Raw genomic sequence first — 25,143 nt, forward strand, 5'->3', positions numbered from 1 at the left:
GTTGCTTAAGGAGGCACAGAAAGTGTTTGTGAAGAGGGAAGACAAGACACAGAGGCAGAAAGCCAAAATCATGGTTTCAGTCACGGATGAGGTGGTTAAGAGGTTAGATGGGGAAGAATCAGGAAATGGAAGAGTAAAAGGGAGAGAAAGGGAGAAGGGCTCCGCAAGGAGAATGAATGGGGGCAGAAAGAGGAAAAGGAAGAGGGAGGGGCAGAGGTAGGCCAAATTATAACCCCTCTAATTCAGCCAGATGCTTCTATTGTGGAAAATTTGGACACTTTAAGAGGCAATGTCCTGAGCTAAAGGAGAAAAGAAAAATAAAGTAGTGGAAGCAACAAATGCTTTACTAAATTTCCTTGGGAAGGTAGGTCTTAGAGTGTCAAAAAATAAATTACAATCTGTGGGAAAGGATGATTCGGTATTAGTGACTGAATCTTGTATCAATTCTGCCTCTTTCCTTCAAAAAGGAGAGACAGAATATGAAAATTTGGAACATAATTGCTTTGCCATCATAGAGTATCAAACAAGTGTACATCCGGATTTGAGAGACATCCCCCTCCATGAGAGGTGTCGTCTTTTCATTGATGGATCTTCCAGAGTAATAGAGGGGAAAAGACATAATGGGTATGCTGTCATTAATGGTGAAAATAACTCTTTAGAGGAATCTGATAGGTTACTTAATAGTTGGTCAACTCAAACTTGTGAATTATATGCCCTCAATCAAGCTCTAAAGTTGTTGGAAGGAAAGGAGGCACTATGTATACAGACTCCAAGTATACTTGTGGGGTAGTTCATACATTTGGAAAAATTTGGTATAAAAGGGGAATGATAAACAGCAAAGGGAAGGAATTAATAAGTGAAGAATTGGTAAAGCAGTTCCTGGCCAACTTATTGTTACCAAATGAAATTACCATAGTACATGTGAATGGCCACCAAAAAGAAGGAATATTTGAAGCAAAGGGCAACAGATTAGCAGATGAGAAGGCTGAGGCTGCCTTGTCCACGGAACCTACAAAAATGCACGTGTTAATTCCCGAAGTCCTTGAGACGAAAGTGATCCCTGTGCTTACGGAAGTCGAAAAGAAAGGTTTGGTTAAATTTGAGGCGATTGTAACTGAGCAAGGCTGTTGGTTATTACCAGATGGGAGAGAAATGGTTAATAAACAAATCATGAGAGAAATTTTATCAATTCTACATCAAGGAAGTCATTGGGGAGTGCAAGCAATGTGTGATCCAGCTTTGAGAAAACACCATTTAACTGAATGGGTCGAAGCTTATCCTTTGCCTAATGCTATGGCAGCAGGAGTATCTAAGGTAATTTTGGAACACATAATTCCATGATATGGTTTAGTAGAAAATATAGATTCAGACAATGGTGGTCATTTTAGATTCCATATTTTACAGCGAATAATGGATTATTTGGAAATAAATTGGGAATTTCATACCCCTTGGCACCCTCCCATGACCTGGTAGATAGGAAAAAAATGAGAGATCTGAGGAGACTGGTAATTAAAGGAATCAAGGAAGCTGCACCTAAGTGTCAAAATTTCAACAAAGCCTTTAAGATTCAGGAAGGTGGAAAGGATAAATCAGACTCTAAAAAACACATTTCCAAATTAATGTTAGAAACAAAATTGCCCTGGATTAAATGCCTGCCAATAGCTTTAATAAGAATTAGGACTTCACCCTGGAAAGATCTTGGTGTATCACCTTATGAAATGTTTGGGTTACCTTATCCAGGAGGGCAGAGAAACATCCCTACTTTCGAGACCAAAGATAGATTTTTGAGGAACTATGTACTGGCACTATCCACTGTATTTTCGGATTTGAAGAAGAAAGGACTTTTGGCTCAGATTCCACCATTGAAATTCGAGGTGCATAAGTACAAACCAGGGGATTGGGTACTGCTCAAATCCTGGAAGGAGACCAAACTTCAGCCTGACTGGGGAGGACCCTACCAAGTGTTGCTGACCACAGAAACAGCAATCTGGACAGCCGAAAAGGGGTGGACACATTAAACCAGAGTCAAAGGACCAGTGGATGAACCCCGGGAATGGACTGTTCAAAGTTGCCCTGATCCAAGAAGGAAGGGGATGTAAAAAGACCCTGGATTGATCATTCTTGTGCTTACAATATTGTTTGTTATACATGTAGTAATATTCTTGGTGGCCATTTGCGAAAAACCTAGATAAGGGATCCCTTTATTGAAGGAGCTAGTTAGGGATGATAAGTGTAGGGCTCCTCTGTGTGTAGAATTAGGAATTATAAGAACAGCTATATTCCCTGATAGAATTATGGCAGAACCACAGCAAATGCTTCCATTGTCATACTTAGTGATAGAAGTCCTAATCCTCCCTGGTATGGCCTGTCCTGTGCCTCTTCCCCATTGCTCCTAATGCTTTTTTACAACTAGCTGAAATAGTGGCTAACGCCTTCAACCTGAGCAGTTGTTGGGTCTGTGGAGGTCCTGAAACAGTGGAATCGGGGCCATGGTACCCAGTACCTTTGAGTACAGTGTGGATACTCAGTAACTGGTCAGAGGTAAAGAATGGCACTGGTTTCTAGGACCAAGCAGAAAAACATAGTTGACCCTTGGCTAGGAGTGTTTGAGGACAATATTGCCTGAACCAAACAGGAGCAGGTGAGAACCTGGGAGAAAGTGGCTGTGAGTAGACCTACTGTAGAGGTGAAAGCAGTTGCCCCATTAATTGAACAAAGTACAGAGATCAGTGGAATAGTACACATATTAAGTGTCCCAATGGTACTTGCCTCTCTTGCTTATCTGGAGATGGCCCATCTAGTGGGGATTGTAGTTACACCCACCTACCATTTAATTGGACAGGTATTAGTATTAGCATTAGTAAGATCAGGCTTTTTCTTTTTAGAAAGACCAAAGGGGTATGTCCTTGGGATCCCATTATATGATGATTTCCAAAGACAGAAAAGAACCTTAGATACCAGCATTATCCAATCAGGAGATGCCAGTGGTTGAGGGAGTGAATGGCCATCTGAAAGAATAATACAAACTTATGGGCCAGCAGTTTGGGCCCAAGAGGGCGGTTGGGGATATAGAACTCCCGTCTATCTCCTTAATAGATTAATTAGGCTCCAGGCAGTGGTATAAATTATAACTAACCAAACCATACAAGCTTTCAAACTTCTTGCTGATCAAGCCACCTGGACATGGGCAGCTGTGTATCAACACAGATTGGTATTAGATTATCTTCTAGCAAAAGAAGGGGGAGTTTGCAGAAAAATCAATATGAGTAATTGCTGTCTACAAATTGATGATAATGGGAAAATAGTTAAAAATCTGGCTGAATTTTGTCAAGTGGCACATGTGCCAGTTCGAAAGTGGAAAGGATGGTTTGACTCAAACTGATTTAATTGACCGAGAGGGACATGGTGGAAGCAACCTGGAATGATGATTCAGTTAGGATTAGGGGGATTACTATTTATACTTTGTTTGATTCCTTGCCTGTTAAGGCTTATTTCACACGTGGTAGAGGGAATGCAAATTGTTGTGTTGCTCAATTATGGTAGTAAAAAAGAAAACTCAGTCCTAGAGAAGAAAGGGAGGACAAGAATGAATGTTTAAAATTTCTTGAAAATTTTGAGAAAAGGGATAAGAAGGAAAATAAGAAATTATGGAAACAAAACCCAAATTAGAAGAGAGAGGGAGAAATTGAGAGATACAACGAAAATGTTTGTTCCATAAAATTGAAACAGCTGCTGGAAAAGTAACTGAGTAAAATGGGATACAGCCAGTAAATAGGACAAAGGTTAAGCTTTGCTTAGAGTGTGCATGCTTAAAAGGCTCATGAATACTAACTTCTCCACCTCCAGGCAGAGCTAAGATGCCATTTTCTGAACATGTGATGTATGTAGAAGGAGAAGGGACTTCTCAAGGGTTAGATGTATAACAGGTGTACTGGAAAGTTGTACACTCTGGAGTACTCAGCCAATGAGGAAACAGGAGGGACTTTGTGACCGAGATTAGAGATAAATAGTGAGCTCCTGCTTAGTCCATAGGACACCTGCGGTTGCAACTGTGTAATAAACTGGACTTTTAACTTCATCCCTCTCAAGTCTGAATGAGCTATTTCTCACAATTCCTTCCTTCCTTCCTGTCTTTTATTTTTCTCTCTTCTTTCTTCCTTTCTTCTTTATTTTTTGCATTTCTATTAGGTATTTTATTTTTTCCCAATTACATTTAAAAACTATTTTTAACATTTTTAAAAAAAAATCTTGAATTCCAAATTCTCTCCCTCCCTCTTCTCCCCCCTCATTGAGAAGGCAAGAAATTTGATATAGGTTATAGATATAAAGTCATGTAAAATATATTTCCATATTAATCATGTTGTGAAAAAAAGACCAAAAAAAAAACCCCAAGAAAAATAAAGTTAAAAAAAAGTGTGCTTCAATCTGCATTCAGACTTCATCAGTTCTTTCTTTGGAGATGCATAGCAATTTTATCACAAGTCCTTCGGAATTGCCTTGGATCATGGTATTGCTGAGAATAGCTAAGCCATTCCAAATTGATCATCATACAATATTGCTGTTATTGTGTACAAAGTTCTCCTGGTTCTGCTCATTTCACTTTGTATCACTCATGTAAGTCTGTCCAGGTTTTTCTGAGAGCATCCTGCTGAGCATTTCTTATAGCACAATAGTATTCCATCACAATCCTGTACCACAACTTGATCAGCCATTCCCCAATTGATGAAATCTCCTCAATTTCCAATTCCTTGCCACCAGAAAAAGAGTTTCTATAAATATTTTTGTATATATAGATCCTTTTCCTTTTTGTTTTTTATCTGTTTGGGATATAGACTTAGTAGTGGTATTACTGGGTCAAAGGGCTTTATAGACCTTCAGGCAGACCTTCAAATTGTTCTCCAGAATGGTTGGATCAGTACACAATACCACCAGCAGGACGCTGGTGTCCCAGTTTTCCCAAACACTCCAACATTTGTCATTTTACCTTTTTGTCATATTTGCCAATCTGAGAGGTATGAGGTGATAACTCAGAATTGTTTTAATTTCCATTTCTCTAATCCATAGTGGTTTGGAGCATTTTTTCATGTGACCATAGATAGCATCAGGATACTATTAGGTGACACTGTTTTCCAGAGCTAAGGCCCAGCAAGCAGGCTGTGCGCTAAGCTTGGCATAACAACAATCCTTTGTGCTCACCCTCTGGATGATCTCCTGCAGCAAATCCCAGAATTGTTTCACACCAACAGCAGGTGTTCTTTGACCTCAGACAAGTCCCTGAAGGAACCATGTTCCAGTCATGAAGCTCTGCTATGAATCAAATGTCTCACTGTTGCTGTTACCCCTCATTGTCAGGTCTACAGTTCACTGCGTAGCCATTGGTACGAGTATTGAGATTTGCCCACGCTAAAGCAGGTCCCCCACAGGTGGGGCCCCCAGCACACGTGTCTAATATCCCTTCTGGCCTGCAAGCCATTTCCCTCACTATAGAAAATAAACTTCTGCCTAAGGCTCTGCACAGTTGTTCTTGCCTGTTCTGTCTGTTTAGCTCTGGCCTCCGCAGGCAATGGGATTAGGTCCAGTTGACAACAGCTTTTAATATTTCATTTGAAAGCTGCCTGTTCATGTCCTTTGGTCATTTATCAGTTGGGGAATGGCTCTTATTTTTATAAATTTGACTCAGTTCTCTATATATTTGAGAAATGAGAGCTTTATCAGAGAAACTTGCTGTAATACTTTTTTCAGTTATGATTACTAACTGTATTTCCCTCCATCCTATTTTCCCATTTATTCTACTTCCTCTCCTTTCACCCTGTCCATCGTCAGAAATGTTTTGCTTCTGACTTCTGCCTTCTCTAATCTGCCCTCCCTTCTATCAGCTGCTCCTCCTTATCTTATCCCCTTTCCCATCCACTTTCCCCTAGGTGGGATAGATTTCTATACCCTATTTAGTGTGCATGTTATTGCCTCTTTGAGCCAATCCTAATGAGAGTAAGGTTTAAGTGTTCCCTCCCTCTTCCCCTATCCTTCCCTTCACTGTAAAAGCTCTTTTGTGCCTCTTTTTTTTGGAGATAATTTGTCTCATTCTATTTCTTGCATTCCCCTTTTCCCAGTGTGTTTCTCTTTCTCACTCCTTACTCTTATTTTTTAGATATCCTATAGATGTTTAGATAGCATATTTAACTCACGTCTCTGACCTCTATGTACACTCCCAGCTGCCTAAATAATGAGAAAGTTCTTAGGAGTTATAAGTATCATCTTCCCATGTAGGAATGTAAACAGTTTAACCTTATTAAGTCCCTTATGATCCTTTCTTTCTTGTTTACCTTTTTATGCTACTCTTGAGTCTTGTATTTGAAAGTCAAATTTTCTACTCAGCTCTGGTCTTTTCATCAGAAATGCTTGACAGTCCTCTATTTCATTGAATATCCATTTTCCTTCCTGAAGGATTCTACTCAGTTTTGCTGGGTAGGTGATTCTTGCTTGTAATCCTAGCTCCTTTGACCTCCAGAAGATCATATTCCAAGCCTTCTGATCCTTTAATATGGAAGCTACTTAAGCTTGTGTTATCTTGACTGTGGTTCCATAATATTTGAATTGTTTCTTTTTGGCTGCTTGCAATATTTTCTCCTTGACTTGGTTGCTGTGGAATTTGGCTATAATATTCTTGGGAGTTTTCATTTTGGGATCTCTTTCAGGAGGTGATTGGTAGATTCTTTCCATTTCTCTTTTATACTCTGTATTTAAGATATCAGGGCAGTTTTCTTCTATAATTTCTTGAAAGATGATGTTTAGGCTTTTTCTTTGATCATAATTTTCAGGTGGTCCAATAATTCTTAAATTATCTCTCCTAGATGTATTTTTCATGGCAGTTGTTTTTCTTTTCTTTTCTTTTCTTTTCTTTTCTTTCTTAGTGAGGCAGTCGGGGTTAAGTGACTTGCCCAAGGTCACACAGCTAGTATATGTCAAGTGTTTGGTCTGAGGCCAGATTTGAACTCAGGTCCTCCTGACTTCAGGGCCGTTGCTCTATCCACTGCACCACCTAGCTGCCCCTTGGCAGTTGTTTTTCCAATGAGATATTTCACATTTTCTTCCTTTTTTTTTCATTCTTTCCACTTTGTTTTATTGTCTCATGCAGTCATTAGCTTCCACTTGCTCAATTCTAATTTTTTTTTTCAGGCAATTGAGGTTAAGTTTTTTTTTTCAGGCAATTGGGGTTAAGTTACTTGCCCAGGGTCACACATCTAGTAAGTGTCAACTGTTTGGTCTGAGGCCAGATTTGAACTCAGATCCTCCTGATTTCAGGGCCAGTGCTCTATCCATTGCGCCACCTAGCTGCCCCTCAATTCTAATTTTTAAGGAATTATTTTCTTCAGTGTGCTTTTGTACATCCTTTTATATTTGGTCAATTCTACTTTTTAAGGAAATAGTTTCTTCAATGAATTTTTGTACATCTTTTTCCATCTGTTTTTTGAGGAGTTTTTCTCTTCAGTAAATTTCTGTACCTCCTTTTCCGTTTAGCCAATTCTGCTTTTTAAGGTGTTCTTCTCTTCATTGGATTTCTGTGCCTTTTTAACCATTTGGCCTATTCTGTTTTTTGAGGTGTTATTTTCTTCAGTATTTTTTCAATATTTTCATCAATTTTTTTGTGCCTCCTTTATCAAGCTATTGACTGGTTCTTTTTTTCATGATTTTCTTGCTTCATTGTAATTTATTTTCCCAATTTTTCCTTTACTTCTCTTATTTGATTTTGAAAATCCTTTTTGAGCTCTTCCATAGCCTGAGACCAATTCACATTTTTCTTTGAGGCTTTGGATGTAGCAGTTTTGACTTTGTTATCTTCTGAGTTTGTGTTTTGATCTTCCCTGTCACCATAGTAAGTTTTTATGGTCAAGATCTTTTTTTTTCATATACATACATACATACATACATACGTATATACACTTATTTATCTATCTATCTACATATACATATACCAGGCAATACAGAGTGAAGGAGTTCTCCTATTGAGAGCAAAGTAACAGCTTGACTAAAAGAGGGATCTCCCAGATCTCACCCAAGGGGAAATTTTTGTAGTTTGCTCATTTTCCCAGACTATTTCTTTTCTTTTAACTTTACATTAAAGTTGGGCTTTGGTCCTGGAGTGCAGAGAGCACTGTCCCAAGCTTCAGGTTTTTGTGCTGTGGTTTTCAGAGTTAGTTCTAGGGGTCTGTAGCTTTCAGTTCTTCCAAGGTGGTATGATCTAAGGAGAAGTGTGTTTACTACTCTCCTGGTCTGTGCTCTGGTCTCTGAGTGACCACAAGCACTCTTTTCTGCCTTGGAACTGTGACCAGGGACTTCACTCCCCTGTGGCCACGAGCTCTGGTGTGCTAATGCTCCTACTTGCCCTGGGACTGCGACCCAGGACTGTGACCCAGGACTGCCACCCAGATCTGAGTATAGGCAATGCAACAGAATCCTGTGGCCAGTTCCAACACAGGGACCCTTTTGTGGGTTCTGCCACTCCAGAATTTGCTTTGAGGCATTGTTTAAAGTTGTTTGGAAGAGAATTTTGGAGAGCTCAGATGTGTTCCTGTTTTTTTTTTTTTTCTCCACCATCTTGGCTCTGCCTCCCCTGGCTTTCAGTTTCAAGAGAGAAAATGGGTTTGTCCAACTCAACTTAAGATTTCTGAAGACAAGGGCAGCTAGGTGGAGACACTCACTAGCTGTGTGACTCTGGGCAAGTCACTTAACCCCAATTGCCTCACCAAAAAAAAAAACCAAAACAAAGATTTCTGAAGGCAAAGACTCTGGAAAGAAGCTGACATGAGAGGAGCTGGCAATCTCCATCATGATCCTGCCCTCAGCTTGGTACTACTCTGCCTTCCTTCAAACAGCACAACATCATCTTCATGCCACATGTGGGGGATGGCCTTATTACAGATATATTCATGGACTTCCAGCTCAGCATCCAGTGAAAAGACTTTTTTGTTACCATACAGTATGAATCTCTGAGTCATAACAGTAAACATTCAGAAAATATCTGCATGTTTGGAAGTTGGGTGGGGAAGGGGGAGAGTAATTCTCCATAACACATCTTGGAGGCTTTCTTTCTACCCCGCCTCCCCCATGCTTCAATGAGCTGGCCTGGAATGCCAGATGAACATGCCCCATGGGGGTTGCCACACTGTTCTGACAATAGATTGCTATCTCCAATGCCCTATTATATATACAAGATAAATACCGGGTAATTTTTTTGAGGGGTGACATTAGTTTAGTAGTTAAGGTGATCAGGAAAGACTTCATGTAGAAGGTGCTACTCTAGCAGAATTTCGAAGGAAACAAAGGATTCTGACAGGCATTGGTGAGGTGGATGTGCACTCCTGGCATGAGGGACAACCAGTGCAAAGGCATGGAGATGGGAAATGTAACAGAGTAAGTACTTAATGAATACTTCTTGAATGAATGAATTCACCAGACTTGCTAACTGCTTGGATATGAGAGGAGAGAGAGAGAGAAAAGCTAAGGATGACTCCAAGATTGCCACTCTAAGAGACTCTGACCTCTTTCCCTCATTTTACACATCAAATTTGTTAATAAGTTCAACCTTGTCCATCTTTCTCTGTGTTCGTAGTTCTCCTATTAACACCTGTATCTTCCTGTCAATGGCTACTCCCATCAGTGGAGTTCAGGCCTTCATGACCATCTTCTGGAGGCTATTGTAATTTCTTTGTTCTCTACCCCTCCTACCCCAATCCATTAGTTATGCTATTATCAAACTGATGTTCTCTATGAGGGAACACAGAACTAGATTTGGAAGAGACACTAAATGTCATGGAGTCCAACCTCTTCGTTTTATAGGTGAGGAAACTGATACCCAGGAAGGTAAAGTGACTTGGCCAAGTTTATAGTGGCAGTAGCTGGGATTTGGACTTGGGTCTTATGACTCCAGGGGCAGAGCTCTCTCCATTGCAGCATGCTGCCTCCCAACTCTCTTTCTCAAAAAAAAAAAAAAAAAAAGCAATAGCTGTTTTTTTGCATGCTGAGTAAAGTTCAACCTTCTTTTCTAGGAATGTAAGACCCTCCACAGTCTGGCACCACCTTCTTCTTCAAGTTTTTTAAAAAATGTAGTATTCTTTTCATCTTCCTTCCCACAAAGATAACCTTCTATCTTCCTTGTTGATTCCGTTTGGTATGGTCTCCATAAGGTTTTTGTTGGATTCCTATGCATCCTTTAACACCCATTTTTAGAGCTATTTTTTCCTGTGAAGTTTTACCTGATGCACCAAATTAGTCATTACCTTTTCCCTTTAAGACCTCACAAAGCACTTTTCTTGTGCCTCTCTAATTCACTAGTCACATATCTAATCGTACATTTCACCTATCAGCTATTACCTATGCCATATCAACAAACTAGGTTCTAAGCTACATGGGGGACACAGGGACAGTTCATATTTCCCCCCCAGTCTCTAGTATGGGGTCCTCCACACAATAGAAATTTAATAAGTATTTGTTGAATTTAATTAAACCCTTTTTACCAAAATATGTTCCTGGGCCCCCGCCCCCCCCCATTCCTCTTACTGCACACTTAATTGGAGCATGTACTTTTTTCTGGACTACATTTCCCAGAATCCTTCAGGCCGTGTTCTCTTCTACGCCTTCATTTCCCAGAATCCCTGAAGAGTGACCTGTCCAGGGATCCCCTAAACATCTTCCTAAGCGGTGTCCTGAGGACCGGGTTCAGGTGCGTAGGCGCAGATCTCCAGGTCTGGGCAGGGGTAGGGATGGAGGGGGTGCTTTGTTCCTGGGGCACTTGGACAGGAGCCAGGGAGGGGAGCTGGGCTTGTGTGTGCATGGGCGTGACGTGCGTGTGTGAGTGTGCGAGGGGCTGGGGATTGTGCATGTGTACAGTCGTGTACGTGTGGGATTGCACGTGCATGTGTGCCAGAGGGAGGGGAAGGGGCTCTGCAAGGCTGGAGGGCAGGGCATGGGGGTGTGCTCAGACTCGGAGCTCACTCCGAGAGCAGAGCCCCGCTTCTGTCTGTGCCGGGGGTCTGTCTCCCTGTGTAGACACACAGACCTGGGAGCTCTGTCCTAGGCACCAGATCCAGCGTCTTGGGGTAACACTCTTAGACCCCAGGCTGGAGAGCCTGAGGGCTGGGTGTTGGGGGCCTCAGGAAGCTGGAGCTGGCAGTCTGAGGGGGGCTGTGAGCATCTGTGATGGCAGGCGCATATCATGTATGCACGTATGTACATCATGTATGTATGATGCCAGGAGGTCCAGGGAGATGCCGTTTAGAGAGATTGCTGGAGTGCCTAGGACAGGGAAAGGTCGGGAGGAGGGGTGGCTGCAGGGAAGTCAGGCCACAAGCCCTGACCGTGTGCCAGCACTAGGCTGGGTGGCTCAGCGGCTAGAACCCTGGCCTGGGGTCAGAAGACTCATCTTCCAGAGTTCAAATGTGGCCACAGACACCTCCCAGCTGGGTGACCCTGGGCCAGTCACTTCACCCTGTTTGTCTCAGTTCCCCAAATGGGCTGGAGAATGAAAAGGCAAACCACTCCGGTATCTTTGCCAAGAAAACCTGAATGGGGTCAGGAAGAGTCTGACGGGTCAGAAGAACAATGCTAAGAGCTGGGGATAAAAAGAGAGGCAAAGATTCAGCCCTTGCCCTCAGGCAGCTGACATTCTATCGGGGAGACAACATGCAAATAACTAGGTACACACAGGATATATTGTGTTATATGTATTTACGTATTTTGTATTTATTGTACTACACTCACACGACACACACATACACCATACACATATGTTGCTGCTGAGCTCGGTCAGCCGCCCCCGGCAGCCTGGGCCATCACCGGTCCTCCAGACTTTTGTCTTGCCGCTGGACTTTGATGGCTCCGGAGGAGAGTGAGGCTGAGACTGTGCAGCTCTGCCTCACTGAAATCCAGTTCATGCCCGTCATGTACACATGCATACACACACACACACGCACACACACACACACACACACACACAGAGGGTAGATGGAAGGTGATTTCAGAGGGAAAGGCCTCCTGCAGGCCTACCATTCACATAATACTTATGTATATTATCTCATGAGGAAACTGAGGCAGGCCGAGGTTAAGTAACTCATCCAGGGTCACAAGTTAATTAAGTGGCTGGGTAGGATTTGAACTCAGGTCTTCCTGACTCTAGGTCCAGCACCCTATTCACAGTGCCGCTTAGCTATCTCGGTTCAGCTGCCTTTTCCCCCTCCCACCTTTGGGTGTCTCTCTAGCCTCCCATCTCCCATCTAAGATCTCTGGTCTAGTAGTATCTGCTACGGTTTGGCATGCTGTGTGTACTAGGTAATTGTCAAATGAATGGGGTGCAATCATGGGAAATGATTTCATGCCTAGTTTTGTATTGGCACTTAATCCATCAGCAAGCATTTATTAAGCGCCTGCTGTGTGCCAGATACCTTGCTAAGTGCTGGGCTTCAAAGAATGGCAAAGACAGCCTGGCCCTCCAAGAGCTCATGTTCTGGGGCCAGGTGGGGAGACAATAACATGCAAAAAACAGCACATACTCTGTGTGGGCCTGGCCTAGAATGTGTGATCGTCAGCCAGTCAGCCAATAAGCATTTATTAAGTGCCTACTGTTGTGCCAAGCACTGCGCTAAGTGCTTGGGGGCACTTGCTGCGTCTCATGGATGACTCTACTTTGTCTCTGGCCCCCAGCACCCTGAAGGTGAATCCACAGAGCGCCAGTGAGCAGCTCTTCAGAAAGGTGGAGGGATTGGAAAACAGCCCTCTGGAGCCCAAATCCATCCTCCTTGTGCCCAGACCTTTGCCTGGACCTTCAGCGTTGAGTCTACGAAAGGAAGATGTCCTGGAGCTTTGGGTGATTGGACAAGTCCCCGTCACTGGGGCCGGGGAGAAAGGACTTGAGAAAAGCCAGACGTTAAGACCAGCCTTGAGGAGAGGTGGCCACGGAGGCCTCCTGGCTCCTCGTGCTTGAAGAGAGAGGTGAGGAGTTCTGGGGCTGGGGGCGTGGGGCAGTGTGGAGAAGAGCCACGGGGGAGGGACGGCAGCGCCTGGTCCCTTCGGGGAGGTAGATGAGGCAGGCTTCTTGGCAGGGAGGGCAGGAGCCCAGACGTAACAGAGCCCCTCCTGCCTCAAACACCGTTCATCGGGTCACAGGTTCAGTTCTGGAAGGGACTTAGAATCCTCTGTCTCCGTTCTGCGAGAGTAGCCAAGGCAGTCTGGGTCTAGCTCCATTCACCTGCCACCCCTCAGTCTGAGCAAGGCGGTCGCGTCGCCCCTGGGAGAGTGCCATCCCTGGGCTCTCCTTCTGGGCCCCGCAGAACCGCGTCCTTCCTGATGTTCTGATGTAAGGTAGGGAAGAGCAGATCTCCATGGCTTGGTGAGTGAAGACTCTTACAGATGAGGCGACGAGGCGGATCTTGAGTGGTATGCCGAGAAGACCCAAGTTCAAATCCTGCCTCAGATACTTACTAGCTGTGCGACCTTGGGCAAATCACTTAACTGCTGTCTGCCTCAGTTTCCTCACCTGTAAAATGAGGGGGGTGGACTCAGTGGTCTCTAAGGTTGCTTCCAGCTCTCAATCCCTGAGGTCTTACTGATATTGCCTTCTTCATTTTTAAAAGCACCACTGTCAATTTCCGCTGCCTTCATCATCCCTCAGTAGCGCCCGTCCCTGGGCAATCAGTCCATTTCCAGCCCTTTCTCTCCTTCTCCCAAGCTCTGTAGCGTGTAAAATTTGTTCCCAAAAGCGAGGTTGGGAGTGATTTTCCATTCACTGCTCCTGACACGGGGGGCTTCTGAAAGCTAGATGTCTGCTGACATCAATTAGCTTTTTCCACCAGTTCAGCTAGTTGGTTCACACCAAATCACAGAATGTCAGGCTACTTGGGAGCCTTCTGGTTCAGTCTTTTTGGGAAAGAGATATACCTGATGAGTGGTGGAAGACTGACCTCCCCCCTAGGGATGGCTCTAACCACTGGGACATCGTGTTCTCCTGACATCGGGCCCAAATGGGTGCTTGGTGACTTCCGCCCATGACTCCTGGTCTTGTCCACCCATTGTCCCGAGCTCTGCCATCAGAGGCCAAGCCAAACAGATCCCGCATATTGCCTATAAACCAGGGAAGGGAATGGAAACACTGAATTTGATGTGGAGAGGCAGCCTAGCAGCAAAGGGGATTGGGAGACCGCCTTGGGGTCCGAAAGATCTGGGTCCAAGTCCATCTCTGATGCTCCTTACCTGCATGACCTTGGGCAAGTCATTTCCGTTTTCTAGGACTGAAGTGGTTCTTATCTTTTAGTGACTGTATTTCAGTATGATTGGTTCTTTGTAATCCTATGCATTTTATTTTATACACCTAGAGACGTGATTGTGAGGAGTCCACAGACTTCAGTAGACTGGATGCTCAGGGGTCCGGGCTAGAGGCAGGGCCCCCTTCCACCTCTAGGTCCATGGCCTGTGTGACCCGAGACAAAGCACTTAGCCTCCCAGTGCCCTAGACAACCCTCTTAGGACTAGGAGAAGCCGAGGATTGCTATAGGGACGTTCCTCACTGGAGAGCCTCTGACATGAGTGAAGTCACAGATTTGGACCACCCTTCCTCCTCCCTCCAAAAGTGAAGGAACTGAGGCACGGAGACCTTGAGTCTCATACTCAGTGTCACCCAGGGCAGAGTGGGACGTTCTCTGTCCCTGGGAACCTGCCGAGTCGGGCCCACGAGCCATGGCTGTGAGCCAAGGAGATCCAACAAGGCTGCCCCTGGCCTCCCAGCCAACTGTGCGTGGGGAGCTGTCCTCCTGCTGGGTCTGGGAGCTGCCCTCTAGGACTGGCCGCTTACCTCTTTTCTTTTCCCCCAGCTCTGCTCTCTCAAGATTTTGTCCTTCCGCCAATGAGAAGGGTGAAGGAGGAGGTGGAGGGAGTGACATCTGGGCACCTGACGGCCAAGTCCCAGGTGAGTTAGGCTTTCCTGCCTCTTCTGAAATGCCGTCTTATTTCTCAAACCTCTCTTTCTCTTGTCCTTGCCTGGTGCCCTGTAATCATGTCCAATCCAGCCTTCTCATGGAGGGCGAAGGAAGGAGAGATTTAGGAACTCAAAATTTTAAAATACTAATGTCAAAATTTTGTTTTTACATGTAATTGGAAAAAAATTAAATATAGTTTTTTAAAAGAAGTTAATGGTGGCAGCTTTTCTGTGATGACAACTAGACACTGAGGGGAATGGCTGAACACAGTATGGTATATGAATGGGTTGGAATACTCTTGTGCCTTAAGAAATGAGGAAGGGAGCTAGGTGGCGCAGTAGATAGAGCACTGGCCCTAAAGTCAGGAGGACCTGAGTTCGAATCCAGCCTCAGACTAAACACTTGACACTTACTAGCTGTGTGACCCTGGGCAAGTCACTTAACCCCAATTGCCTAAAATAAAAAATGTGAGGAAGGGGATGGTTTCAGAGAAACCTGAGAAGACTCGTGTGAACTGATACAGAGTTAAGTGATCAGAACCAGGAGAACAATTTATACAATGACAAAGATACTGTAAAGACAAACTTTGAAAGACTTAGAAATTCTGACCAGCCCAATAACCAATATGAGGAATTCAGAAAAATACAGAAATATTTGTGTGAAGTAAGCAGAACCAAGAAAAAAAAATAAACATAATGAAGATACCATTGGAAAGGTAAAAAATGATAAAAATGTAAGTGAACTCCACAGACATGTAATGACTAAGCTTGGCCCCAGAGAAGAGATAGGAAAGCATATTTCTCTCCTTTTAGGGGAGCAGTGAAAGGAGGAGAAATAAGAATAATAATAAGGGCTAACATTTATATAGGGCCTCCCATGTGCCGGGCACTGGGCGAAGCGCTTTACAAACGTTATCCTATTTGGTCCTCCCACCAACTGTGAGAGGCAGGTGCTGTTACTAGATGTTACTGATACTGTCAGATACGACTGATGCGTTGGTGGGCTTTGCTGAACTGTTGTTTTTATCTTTGTTACAAGGGGAAAATCACTGGGTAAGGGAAGGGAGAGAAATACATTCATTATTATTGTTATTGCATCATTAATAATGATACCTAGCATTTACATAGTGCTTTAAGGTTTACAGAACACTGTGCATATGCATTTTCTCACTGGATCTTCACAACAACCCTGTAAGGCAAGGGTTATTATTAGCCCCATCTTAGAGATGAGGAAACTGAGGCAGATAGAGGCTAAGTGACTTGCCCATGGTCACACAGCTAGTCAGTGACTGAGGCTGGATTTGAGCTCAGGTATTCCTGACTCCAGGCCCAGTGCCCTATCCACTGCACCACTGAGTTGCAAATCAGTGAATGTGATGTAATAACAGATTAAAAATAAAACACCTTTTTTAAAAAGGGAAACAACCAAAAAGAACCCTAATGAATGTCCAAAGAGGAGACTTCGGCAGCAGGCAGAAAGCTTGGAAGAAGCATTCGCTGGACAGGGCTAGGGCAGAATGGGAAGATGACTGGATCCTGGCCCAGGTCCTACCCCTGGTGAACCTGGGTAGGTACATCACGTCTCTGGGCCTCAGTTTCCCCATGTGTGAAATGGGGAGGGGGGAGGCTAACATGATTTCTCATATCCTTTCCAGCGCTGACCCCCTCCTAAATCTACGCACATCCTAAATCAGATTTCCCGATTGTTTGCTTATATTTCTATTCTCAGTGCTTAGCACAGTGCCAGGCACATAGTAAGTGCTTAATAAATGCTTGTTGATTTGACTTGATCAGAAAAAAAATTAGTCTTCTGGAGGGTATGGGAAAGGCAAAGGAAAGGAAAGTGGGGAAACAGGTTACCCACATATGATAGCAGTGCTGGAAATACAGGGACAGGAAATTAGGGCTTGGGTGAATTCTTAGAATGAGGGAAGCCTGGAAGTGCCAGATCGTTACCCAGCAAAACTGGATATTTCAAAGACACCAGAATGTCTAAGCTTGTCTGTTTCCTGCCAGCTCCCCTAACATTAAGTTTGATCATTTTCGTTTATTTTTGTTACTTTAGTTGGTGTAAGGCAGTACCTCACATGCTAACTTTTTATTCCTTTAGTAATTAGTGATGCTGAATATTTTGCAAAGTATTTGTAGCTAGTGGTTAGAGCACTGGGCCTAGAGCCAGGCAGACCCGAGTTCAAACCTGGCCTCCAACACTTACTAGCTTGGTGACCTTGGGCAAGTCACTTAACCTCTGTCTGCCTCAGTTTTCTTAATTGTAAAATGAGGATAATAATAGCACTTAGCTCTTAGAGTTGTGAGGCTCAAATGAGATAATATTTGTAAAGCATTTTGTCAACCTTGAAGCATTATGTAAATGCTAGCTATTATTATTATTATTATTATTATTACTAGGCATATTCCTTCATTTGTAGACTGTCTGGCCCTCTGGCCCTTTGTCCACTGAGATTACATATTATACTCATAGATTTGTATCAATTGCCTATAAATTCTACAAATGAAGCTTTATGATGCATATGTAGGAAGAATCATGTTTCTTATTCCATTTCTTTTTATTTTTCAAATTTTCTTATATTTCACCAGGCAGATATTATATAATTGAGTCTATTAACCTTGTCCCCCATAAATTATTTTGTTTCCTTACATTAAACAATATAATACACTTTGTTTTGATATATCTGTTAATTCCAAATAAGCAATTCCCCAAATTCATAATACTCTCTAATTAAAAAAAAACCATTCAGAAAAATTATCTCATGTAACTGATAGTACACATAGCTTTGGACTCTTTGAGTACCATTTGTAACAGAAAGAATGAATGTTTCAGACGGTTATCTGGGTCAAAAACTATATTTGTATTTGACTTGAATTCAGTTGTCCTGTATTGTTTTCTATTATAATAAATATATACATATATTATCTCTTTTAATCCTCACAACCCTGTGAGGTATATGCTATTATAATTCCCATTTACAAATGGGAAAACTGAGTCAGATGGAGGTTGTTAATTGCCCAGAGACACACAGCTTGTAAATGTCTGAGATAGATTCAAACTCAGGTCTTCTTGACGCCCAGGCACAGGGTTCTAGCTACCGTGCCATGCAGCTATCCGATTAAAAAACAGTCCAACATATCCTCTTGAAAGTTGAGCCATTTGAAAATATCAAGGGCTTTGAGGATGCGAAACGACCGAGCATCTACCCTGCACCCAGATGGCCATTGGGTTTTTCTGGAAGACCTCTGGTGACAGGGAGCTCACTCCCTCACTACCTGAGAAAGCCAGCTTCACTTTTGGATCTCTCTCCCGGGGCTAGGGAGCTTTTCTTTGCCTCACACCTAAATGCACGTCTTCACAACTCTGACCCGTTGCTTCTTGATCTGCCCTTTTGAGCCGAGCAGAAGACACCTCCGTGGGATGGCCCTTCAGATACCTGAAGACAACATCATGTCTCCCCTGAGCCTTCTCTTCTCTGGACTCGGCACCCCGCTCCTTCAACCAGCCTGCATTGTCTCTTCACCATCCTTGTGGCCTGTCCTGCCTCTCCCTTTTGAATAATAATAATGACAATAGCAGCTGACATTTCTACAATGCTTCCTATGTGCCAGGCACTGTGCTAAATGCTTTTACAAATAATATCTTATTTGAGCCTTACCTGGGAGGTAGGTTGCTATTGTTATCCCCATTTTACAGATCAGGAAAGTGAGGCAGCCAGATGTTAAGTGACTTACTCATGATTATATAGTTAGTAAGTGTCTGAGGTCATATTTGAACTCAGGTCTTCCCAACTCCAGGCCTGATTGGGATGTGCCACCTACTTGAAAATCCTATGAATCTGCAAAGGTCCACTAACCATATTCCCCCCAGTGAGTTGTGATACCCCCTTCTCCTGGAAGGAGGAGAGATAGGGCACCGTGGATACCTCGAATAAAGGGAGGAGTGGTTTGAGGTCACAGTTGTTAATGCCTAGAGGTGAGATAAAGCTCACATATATATCTGTGATTTATAATCTGACTCCTGAGCACAGTGCCTTGTATACATACAGTAAGTGCTTAGTACATGCTGGTTGATTGATTATTCCCCAAACCTTGTGGTCAGTAATGGAGAGTGATATATCGAATTAGGAAGTAGCATCAAGGGGTGGCTAGGTGGTGCAGTGGATAGAGTACCAGCCCTGAAGTTAAGAGGACCTGAGTTCAAATTCAGTCTCAGACCAGGCACTTAACACTTATTAGCTGTGTGACCTTGGGAAAGTCACTTAACCCCAAATGCCTCAGGGAAAAAAGAAAAGAAAAAGAAAGAAAGTAGCGTCAATCAGCCAGCATGTATTGAGCTCTGATCATATGTGTGTTAAGTCCTGGAGATGCAAAGAGAGGCAAAAACATTGTTCCTTCTTTTCTGGGCTGGCTCTGAGTTGGGCTGGTTTCTGGGTAGAATATGGTACAAATACTACGTTTGGTACTGAAATGAAATGAAATGCTTGAGGTCATTCAGCTGTTCACAAAAGGAGACTTATTTAGCCACAGCACAAGGCTGTTCAACCAGGCAGTGCATCGAGGACATCCCTGGTTGATCTGGCTGCCGCTGAGTGGGCCTGGTGGTCTTTCAGCCAAGCATCAGGGCTGCCTGGAGCTGGTTTCTAGTCCCAAGGCAAAGGCCGTAAGTTGAGTCTTGAAAGAAGCCAGAGAAGTTAAGAGGTGGAGGTGAGGAGAAAGAGCACTCCAGGCCTGAGGGACAGCCAATGCAAACGCCTAGAGATGAGAGATGAGCATCACATATGAGGTATAGCAAGGAGGCCGGTAGAACTGAATTGTGGAGTGGGGGAAGGGAGAAACTGGAAAGGTGGGAAAGGGCCGACTTGTGAAGAGTTTTAAATGCCCAACGTTTAATCCTGAAGGTAAGAACGAATCGCTGGAGTCTGAGTAGGAGAATGTGGGTGATGTGGTTAAACCTGTAGCAAAAGGCTGAGGCTGGATTTGAACTCAAGTCTTCCCAGCTCCAGGCCTAGTGCTCCATCCACCGCACCATCAAAATGTTGATTCTTTCAGGAATTGGTGACGTTCCAGGATGTGGCTGTGGACTTCACCCAGGAGGAGTGGGGGCGCTTGGAGCCGGCCCAGAAGGACCTGTACAGGGAGGTGATGCTGGAGAACTATCAGAACTTTGTCTCCCTTGGTAAGGACAGCTTGCCCCCGGAGCTGGCATCTGACCACTGGAGAGTCAACGGTGCCATTCTGAAGCATTTATGAGATGCCTACTATGTGCAAAGCACTGTGCTAAGTGCCGGGGAGGCAAAAACAGAAACAAAACACTGTCTTCAAGGAGTTTTACTTAGATGTGGGGGATGTGCCATCTGTGAAGATAAGCAGCACAAAATTACATAAATTACTCTAGAGGGAAATGGGCGCTGCTAACGGGAGGAATCTGGTGAGGCTGCTCGTAGCAGGTCAGACCCGAGCTGTGCTTTGCAGGGAGCCGGAGACGCTGAAAGGTGGTAGAGGTGAAGCCAGGATGGGGACGTGGAAGTAGGAGGTGGGATGCTACGTCCAGACGCAACCAGCCCGGTTTGATCCGTGTGGAAGGGGCTTGAAGGGAGGACGTACCATGACAGAAGCAAGTCTGGGAAAACCAGTCTGGGTGGGAGCCCTACTGTAGGGCTGGCTTTAAAGGCCGAGCTGGGAATTTTGTGTTTTAGAGTCGAGGCAATCCGATTTTTGTGAATCGAGTCATATTTTAAGTGCTGTAGGGGAGATAATACGGCAGCTCTGAACATTTCTGAGCAAGGGAGCACTGTGTCAGATCCATGTTTTCGGAATAGCAGTTTGACAACCACATTGAGGATGGATCTGGCGCACCCTGCAGTAGTCCCAGCAGCTGCTGGGTCAGTAGCCATCGTCCCTTTCTCTTCTACCCAGCTCTTATCGCCAAACAAAAACCTCTCTATCTGGGAGGTCCGTCATACGAGGCGTGAGATAGCGGAAAGAGCAATGGGCTCGCACTCAGGAGGTCCAGGTTCTAATCCTGACTCTGCCGCTTTTTAGTTATATGACTGTGGACAAATCGCTTCACATCTCTGGGGCCTCAGCTGTCTAATCTGGAACATAAAAGGGTGGATTAAGCTAGTCTCCAAGGTCCTTTTCAATTCCTGATTCATTCATACTGAGCTTGACGGAAATATGTAGGAGCTCATAGTCAAGTCAAGAAGCATTTATAAGTGCCTACTATGTGCCAGGCACTGTGCTGCGGGCTGGGGATACAAAGAAGGGCAAAACGGTTCCTGCTTCCGAAGAGCTCACAGTCTAATGGGGGAGACCTTGTGTGTGCAAACAAGGAACGTGCAGAAGACAGTGGGGGTGGTTTCGGAAAGAAGGCGCTAAGGCTAAGGAACACTGCGAACAACTCCCTTTTTAGTTCAGTTTTTGTTTTCTTTTTCAAAACAATTATCTGTGCTTATTTATTTTAAAGCACAGAGACCTTATTGTTGTTGTTTTTGTTATTACTTTTATCATCTTCAGTTCCAAATTCTCTCCCTCCTCTTACCCCCTCCCCCACCCAATGAGAAGGCAAGAAAAACAAAACAAGTATGTGCGGTCGTGCAGAACCCATTTCTGGAAAAGGCTGCTTGTAGAAGGTCAGACTTTAGGTGAGACTTGAAAGAAGCAGGAAAACTAAGAGGAGATGAGAAAGAGGGAGGAGAGAGAGAGACACACAGAGACAGAGAGACACAGAGAGAGTGAGAGAGAGAGAGAGAAGACAGAGAGAGACAGAGTGAGAGAGAGAGAGAAGACAGAGGCAGGGACAGAGAGAGAAACAGAGAAGGGGGGAGAGAGACAGAGACAGAGACAGAGTGTCATGAGTGAGGAACTGCCAGGAGACAACGTAGAAATTGTAATTTTCAGGACTGCTCCTACAATGATAATCCCCCCCACCATAGTCTCTGGTTTTGAGGATTCTCTGACAGTAGGTCAATGATTCTGCTTTTCCATTGAATCTCTCATAGCCACCATTAAAATGTTTGGAGCCTATTTCTTTCTGGATAGTGGCCTCCTAAAGGCTGCAGGATGTCTGGAGTACTTAGGTCTGGTGTGATTTGCTGTATGGGGATATTCTCAAAGTGGATGAATTCCTTCATCTCTTAGTGCCAGGGACTCTGTGTTGGTGCTCCATTTTCATTTTGTCTTCTATTTCCAGAGCCTAGCATAGTACCTGGCACACAACTAGTAGATGCTTAAGAAATGGTGACTGAATTGAATTGCCAGTGAAAGATTCTCTCCTAAAGTCTTGGCACTGCCCTTCATGCATTCATTTCCCCATGCGCCATACCCCGTATCCCATCTCCATGCTTTGTACAGTTCTGTCCCTTGTGCCTGGAATGCACTTTCTGCTCACCTCTGTCTGTCAGAATCTCTAGCTCATTTCCTTTGTCAACCTGGTCGGAGGTTTGGTGTATAAAGAAACAAATGGAATTAGGTTGTATATGTGCTGTTTATTCTCTTTAAGCTAGAGAAGCATATGTACGGGAGTCAGAAATAATTCTGAACTCAAAGAGGAGATATTTGAAGGGAACTGTTATATCTTCAGAGCAAGACCTCCTCTCCTCCTGACTCAGGACGCCTGTGTCACCCAAAATGCTAGTCCCCATGTGTGTTAGCCACGACCACAGAAACGACCTAAAATGAGAACGGGGCAGAGCCCATAAGAAGATATGGTCCACAAGGCAGTAAAATGAGAGAGGTGCCGTAGTGTCAGTGGACATGATAGCTCCAAGAGGATGCCCAGAATGTCTGGTTTTCTTCTACCATAAGCAATGACGTCATAAAACATAACAGTGTCCATAAGAGAAATGCCATTATTCAAGACAGTGTCTTTAACCAGGGAGAGTCATAAAATAATAAGAAAAGGGAAACGTCCAAGGGTGCCTGGTCCTTCTCAGAAGAATGCTCCCAATCAGCTAGATTCAGCAGGAGAGCTTTGGGTTCAGTTGGAGAGCACTCGAGGCATGTCTGTTATATCAAGCAGGGCGCCTTTTCTGATTGGTTAACCTAGGTTTTCTTTGGAGGGGCTCACATGATCCTTACGTTCAAAGGCCAGCTCAAATGCCACCTCTCATAGGAATCCTTTTCTGGCCCTCTCCAGCTCCTAGTGCCTCACCCCCTAAATTATTTTGCATTTACTTTGCATGTGCTTATAAATCTACATGTTATCACCCCCTACAGAATATAAGCTCCCTGAGGGCAAGACTTGTCTTTGTATCCCCAGTGCTTTGTACTGTGCCTCACACACAGTAGGCTCTTAATGGGATTTGTCCATTGATTGATTATTTGAATACATATGCCAGAGATGTGAAAGGTTCATATTTCATAGCTGGGGTTGGACCACAATGGATTAGTTTGATTTGAACTTCAGTGTTCACCCTGTGATCCATTCCCTGCACTCCCTGGGAATACAATGTACGGTGTTCTACAGAAGTCTTTTGTTACTACTCCCTGGGGCTTCTAATAGAATTTGATTCAATTCAATTCAGTAAACATTTATTAGTACCTACTATGTGCTAAACCCTGGGGATACAAAAAGGTAAAAGGGAGTTCCTGCCCTCAAGGAGCTTACAATCTAATGGTGTAGACAACATGTAAACAAATATATAGGAAAGAAAATGATGTACAGGAAAAATAGGAAATAATTAACAGAGGGAAGGCGCTGGGATGGTGCTCTGTCTTCAGTACATCCTGTTTCTTTCCCCTGAGCAGGGCTTCCTGTTTACAAACCACAAGTGATTTCTCAGTTGGAGAGAGGTGAAGCCCTATGGCTCCCAGAGGGAGATGTACCAAGATGCACATTTCTAGGTAAGTGATGGAAGACCAACAGAAGGGCATTCCTGGTATCTCTCCAGTTGAATTCTTCTCCAGTTTCAGAGAAAGAGTCATTCCTTCTTTCCCCTTGACCCTAGTGCTACCACCTGACAGATTTACAGAAGATCAGAGTTGGAAGAGGCAATCAGAAGCCATGTGGTGTCACTCATACTGGAGGAAGAATTCCCTCTATAGCAGCCCTCATAAGTGGCTGCCTCTTCCCTCGAGAACAAGGGTCTTGACCTTTTCTGTGACCCGAATGCCTTTGGTGTCTGGCGACACCTTGTCCAAAGGATCCCTTTCTCACAATATGAAAAAAAAATACGTATGATTATGAAGGGGGGAGTTTGGGGTGCTCTTAGATGCACAGAGGCACCCCAAGATCGTGGGGAAAGGCCCAAATCACGGCACGGATCTGCCTGAATGAATTCAACTCAGATCTTCCAGCCAGAGAAAAGTTTATTAAAGATAAGCCTACAGGCCAGATTGGAAAAGAACCTACGTACCTGTGCTCTAAATAGGGTTCAAGGCGGTCAGGTGACGCTCACAAGGATGAGCAGCGTGAGGCAGTGTAGAAAGCTCAGCGTCTGAGTGGGGGCTGGGGCTAGGGTGGTCAGGCCAGGTGATGCCCTTAAGACGGGCTGGCATGAGGGGTGTCATGCTTCTAAGCTCGAGAACAGCTCAGCATCAGAATGGGGGAAAGGTGAGCCTTAATTACAGAGTGATTGGGGAGGGGCCAAGCAGCTTGGAGTGATGGGAGGAGGGGTCCAAGGAGTGGCCAAGCAGTTTGGGGTGAGGGGAGGAGGGGTCTAGGGAGATCTGGATGGGGGTGGCCAGCAAGCTGGGGCAAAGGGAACACTGGCAGCCTAGCTAGGATCAAGGGTGGCAATGGCCAGGAAGGCAAAACAATGGGAAAGCCAGTTGACTGGGGAGGTGGACCGTTTGGAAAAGGGTCCAGGTGAGAATTTCCGTTTGGAATGTCTGATTTGAACAGACAATGAGAGTTGAGAATGAAGGGAGCTGGGAGGGGGAGTTTGCTTTCAAAGGGCAATAAGGCAGTTTCTAAAACTTGAAGGGTTTCCTGGGACTGGTAAACCAAACTGAAGCCAGGTTCTTTTTGTCAAAGAGAGAGAAGTGAGTCTACAAGGAATCTCAAAGTTTTAAGGTTTTTCTGGGAAGTGTAGGTAAACGTCTTCAATTAGAGAGGAAGTCAATTCTATGGAAACCCATTTATCAAACTATATGTTTTTCAAAACCAAGCTTACAAACTTTACCTTGTAAAAAATATAAACTTGTTCTTGGCTTTTAAGGTCCTTCAC

The 25,143-nt window shown here is 44.2% G+C and overlaps 1 protein-coding gene across 2 annotated transcripts; it reads left to right on the forward strand.

Annotated features, from left to right (window-relative positions):
• Nucleotides 1-10,642: 10,642 nt before the first annotated feature.
• LOC114042515 (zinc finger protein 69 homolog B-like) lies at nt 10,643-24,231 on the forward strand. 2 transcript variants are annotated; one of them, XR_003568994.1, is made up of 7 exons: nt 10,643-10,720; nt 12,697-12,984; nt 14,859-14,953; nt 16,380-16,529; nt 20,024-20,150; nt 23,723-23,818; nt 23,923-24,231. XR_003568994.1 is itself a non-coding variant. In XM_027861210.1 (6 exons), the coding sequence occupies exons 3-6, from the start codon at nt 14,891-14,893 to the stop codon at nt 24,153-24,155; spliced, it is 519 nt and encodes a 172-aa protein (XP_027717011.1). In that variant the 5' UTR covers nt 10,643-10,720; nt 12,697-12,984; nt 14,859-14,890; the 3' UTR covers nt 24,156-24,231. The 2 variants fall into 2 exon arrangements, 1 of the variants encoding a protein (XP_027717011.1); XM_027861210.1 differs by lacking the exon at nt 16,380-16,529.
• Nucleotides 24,232-25,143: the final 912 nt, after the last annotated feature.

The sequence above is a fragment of the Vombatus ursinus genome, unplaced genomic scaffold, assembly GCF_900497805.2.
Source record: "Vombatus ursinus unplaced genomic scaffold, bare-nosed wombat genome assembly UNPS02014499.1, whole genome shotgun sequence".
Lineage (NCBI taxonomy): Eukaryota > Metazoa > Chordata > Mammalia > Diprotodontia > Vombatidae > Vombatus > Vombatus ursinus.

What these genes read in the sequence shown, in the direction of transcription:
- LOC114042515 (XM_027861210.1), top strand. Translation starts at nt 14,891, where the DNA reads ATGAGAAGGGTGAAGGAGGAGGTGGAGGGAGTGACATCTGGGCACCTG. An exon ending in TCAGAACTTTGTCTCCCTTG is followed by an intron (nt 20,151 to 23,722) that starts GTAAGGACAGCT and finishes TCCCCTGAGCAG; the next exon opens with GGCTTCCTGTTTACAAACCA. An exon ending in ACCAAGATGCACATTTCTAG is followed by an intron (nt 23,819 to 23,922) that starts GTAAGTGATGGA and finishes CCTTGACCCTAG; the next exon opens with TGCTACCACCTGACAGATTT.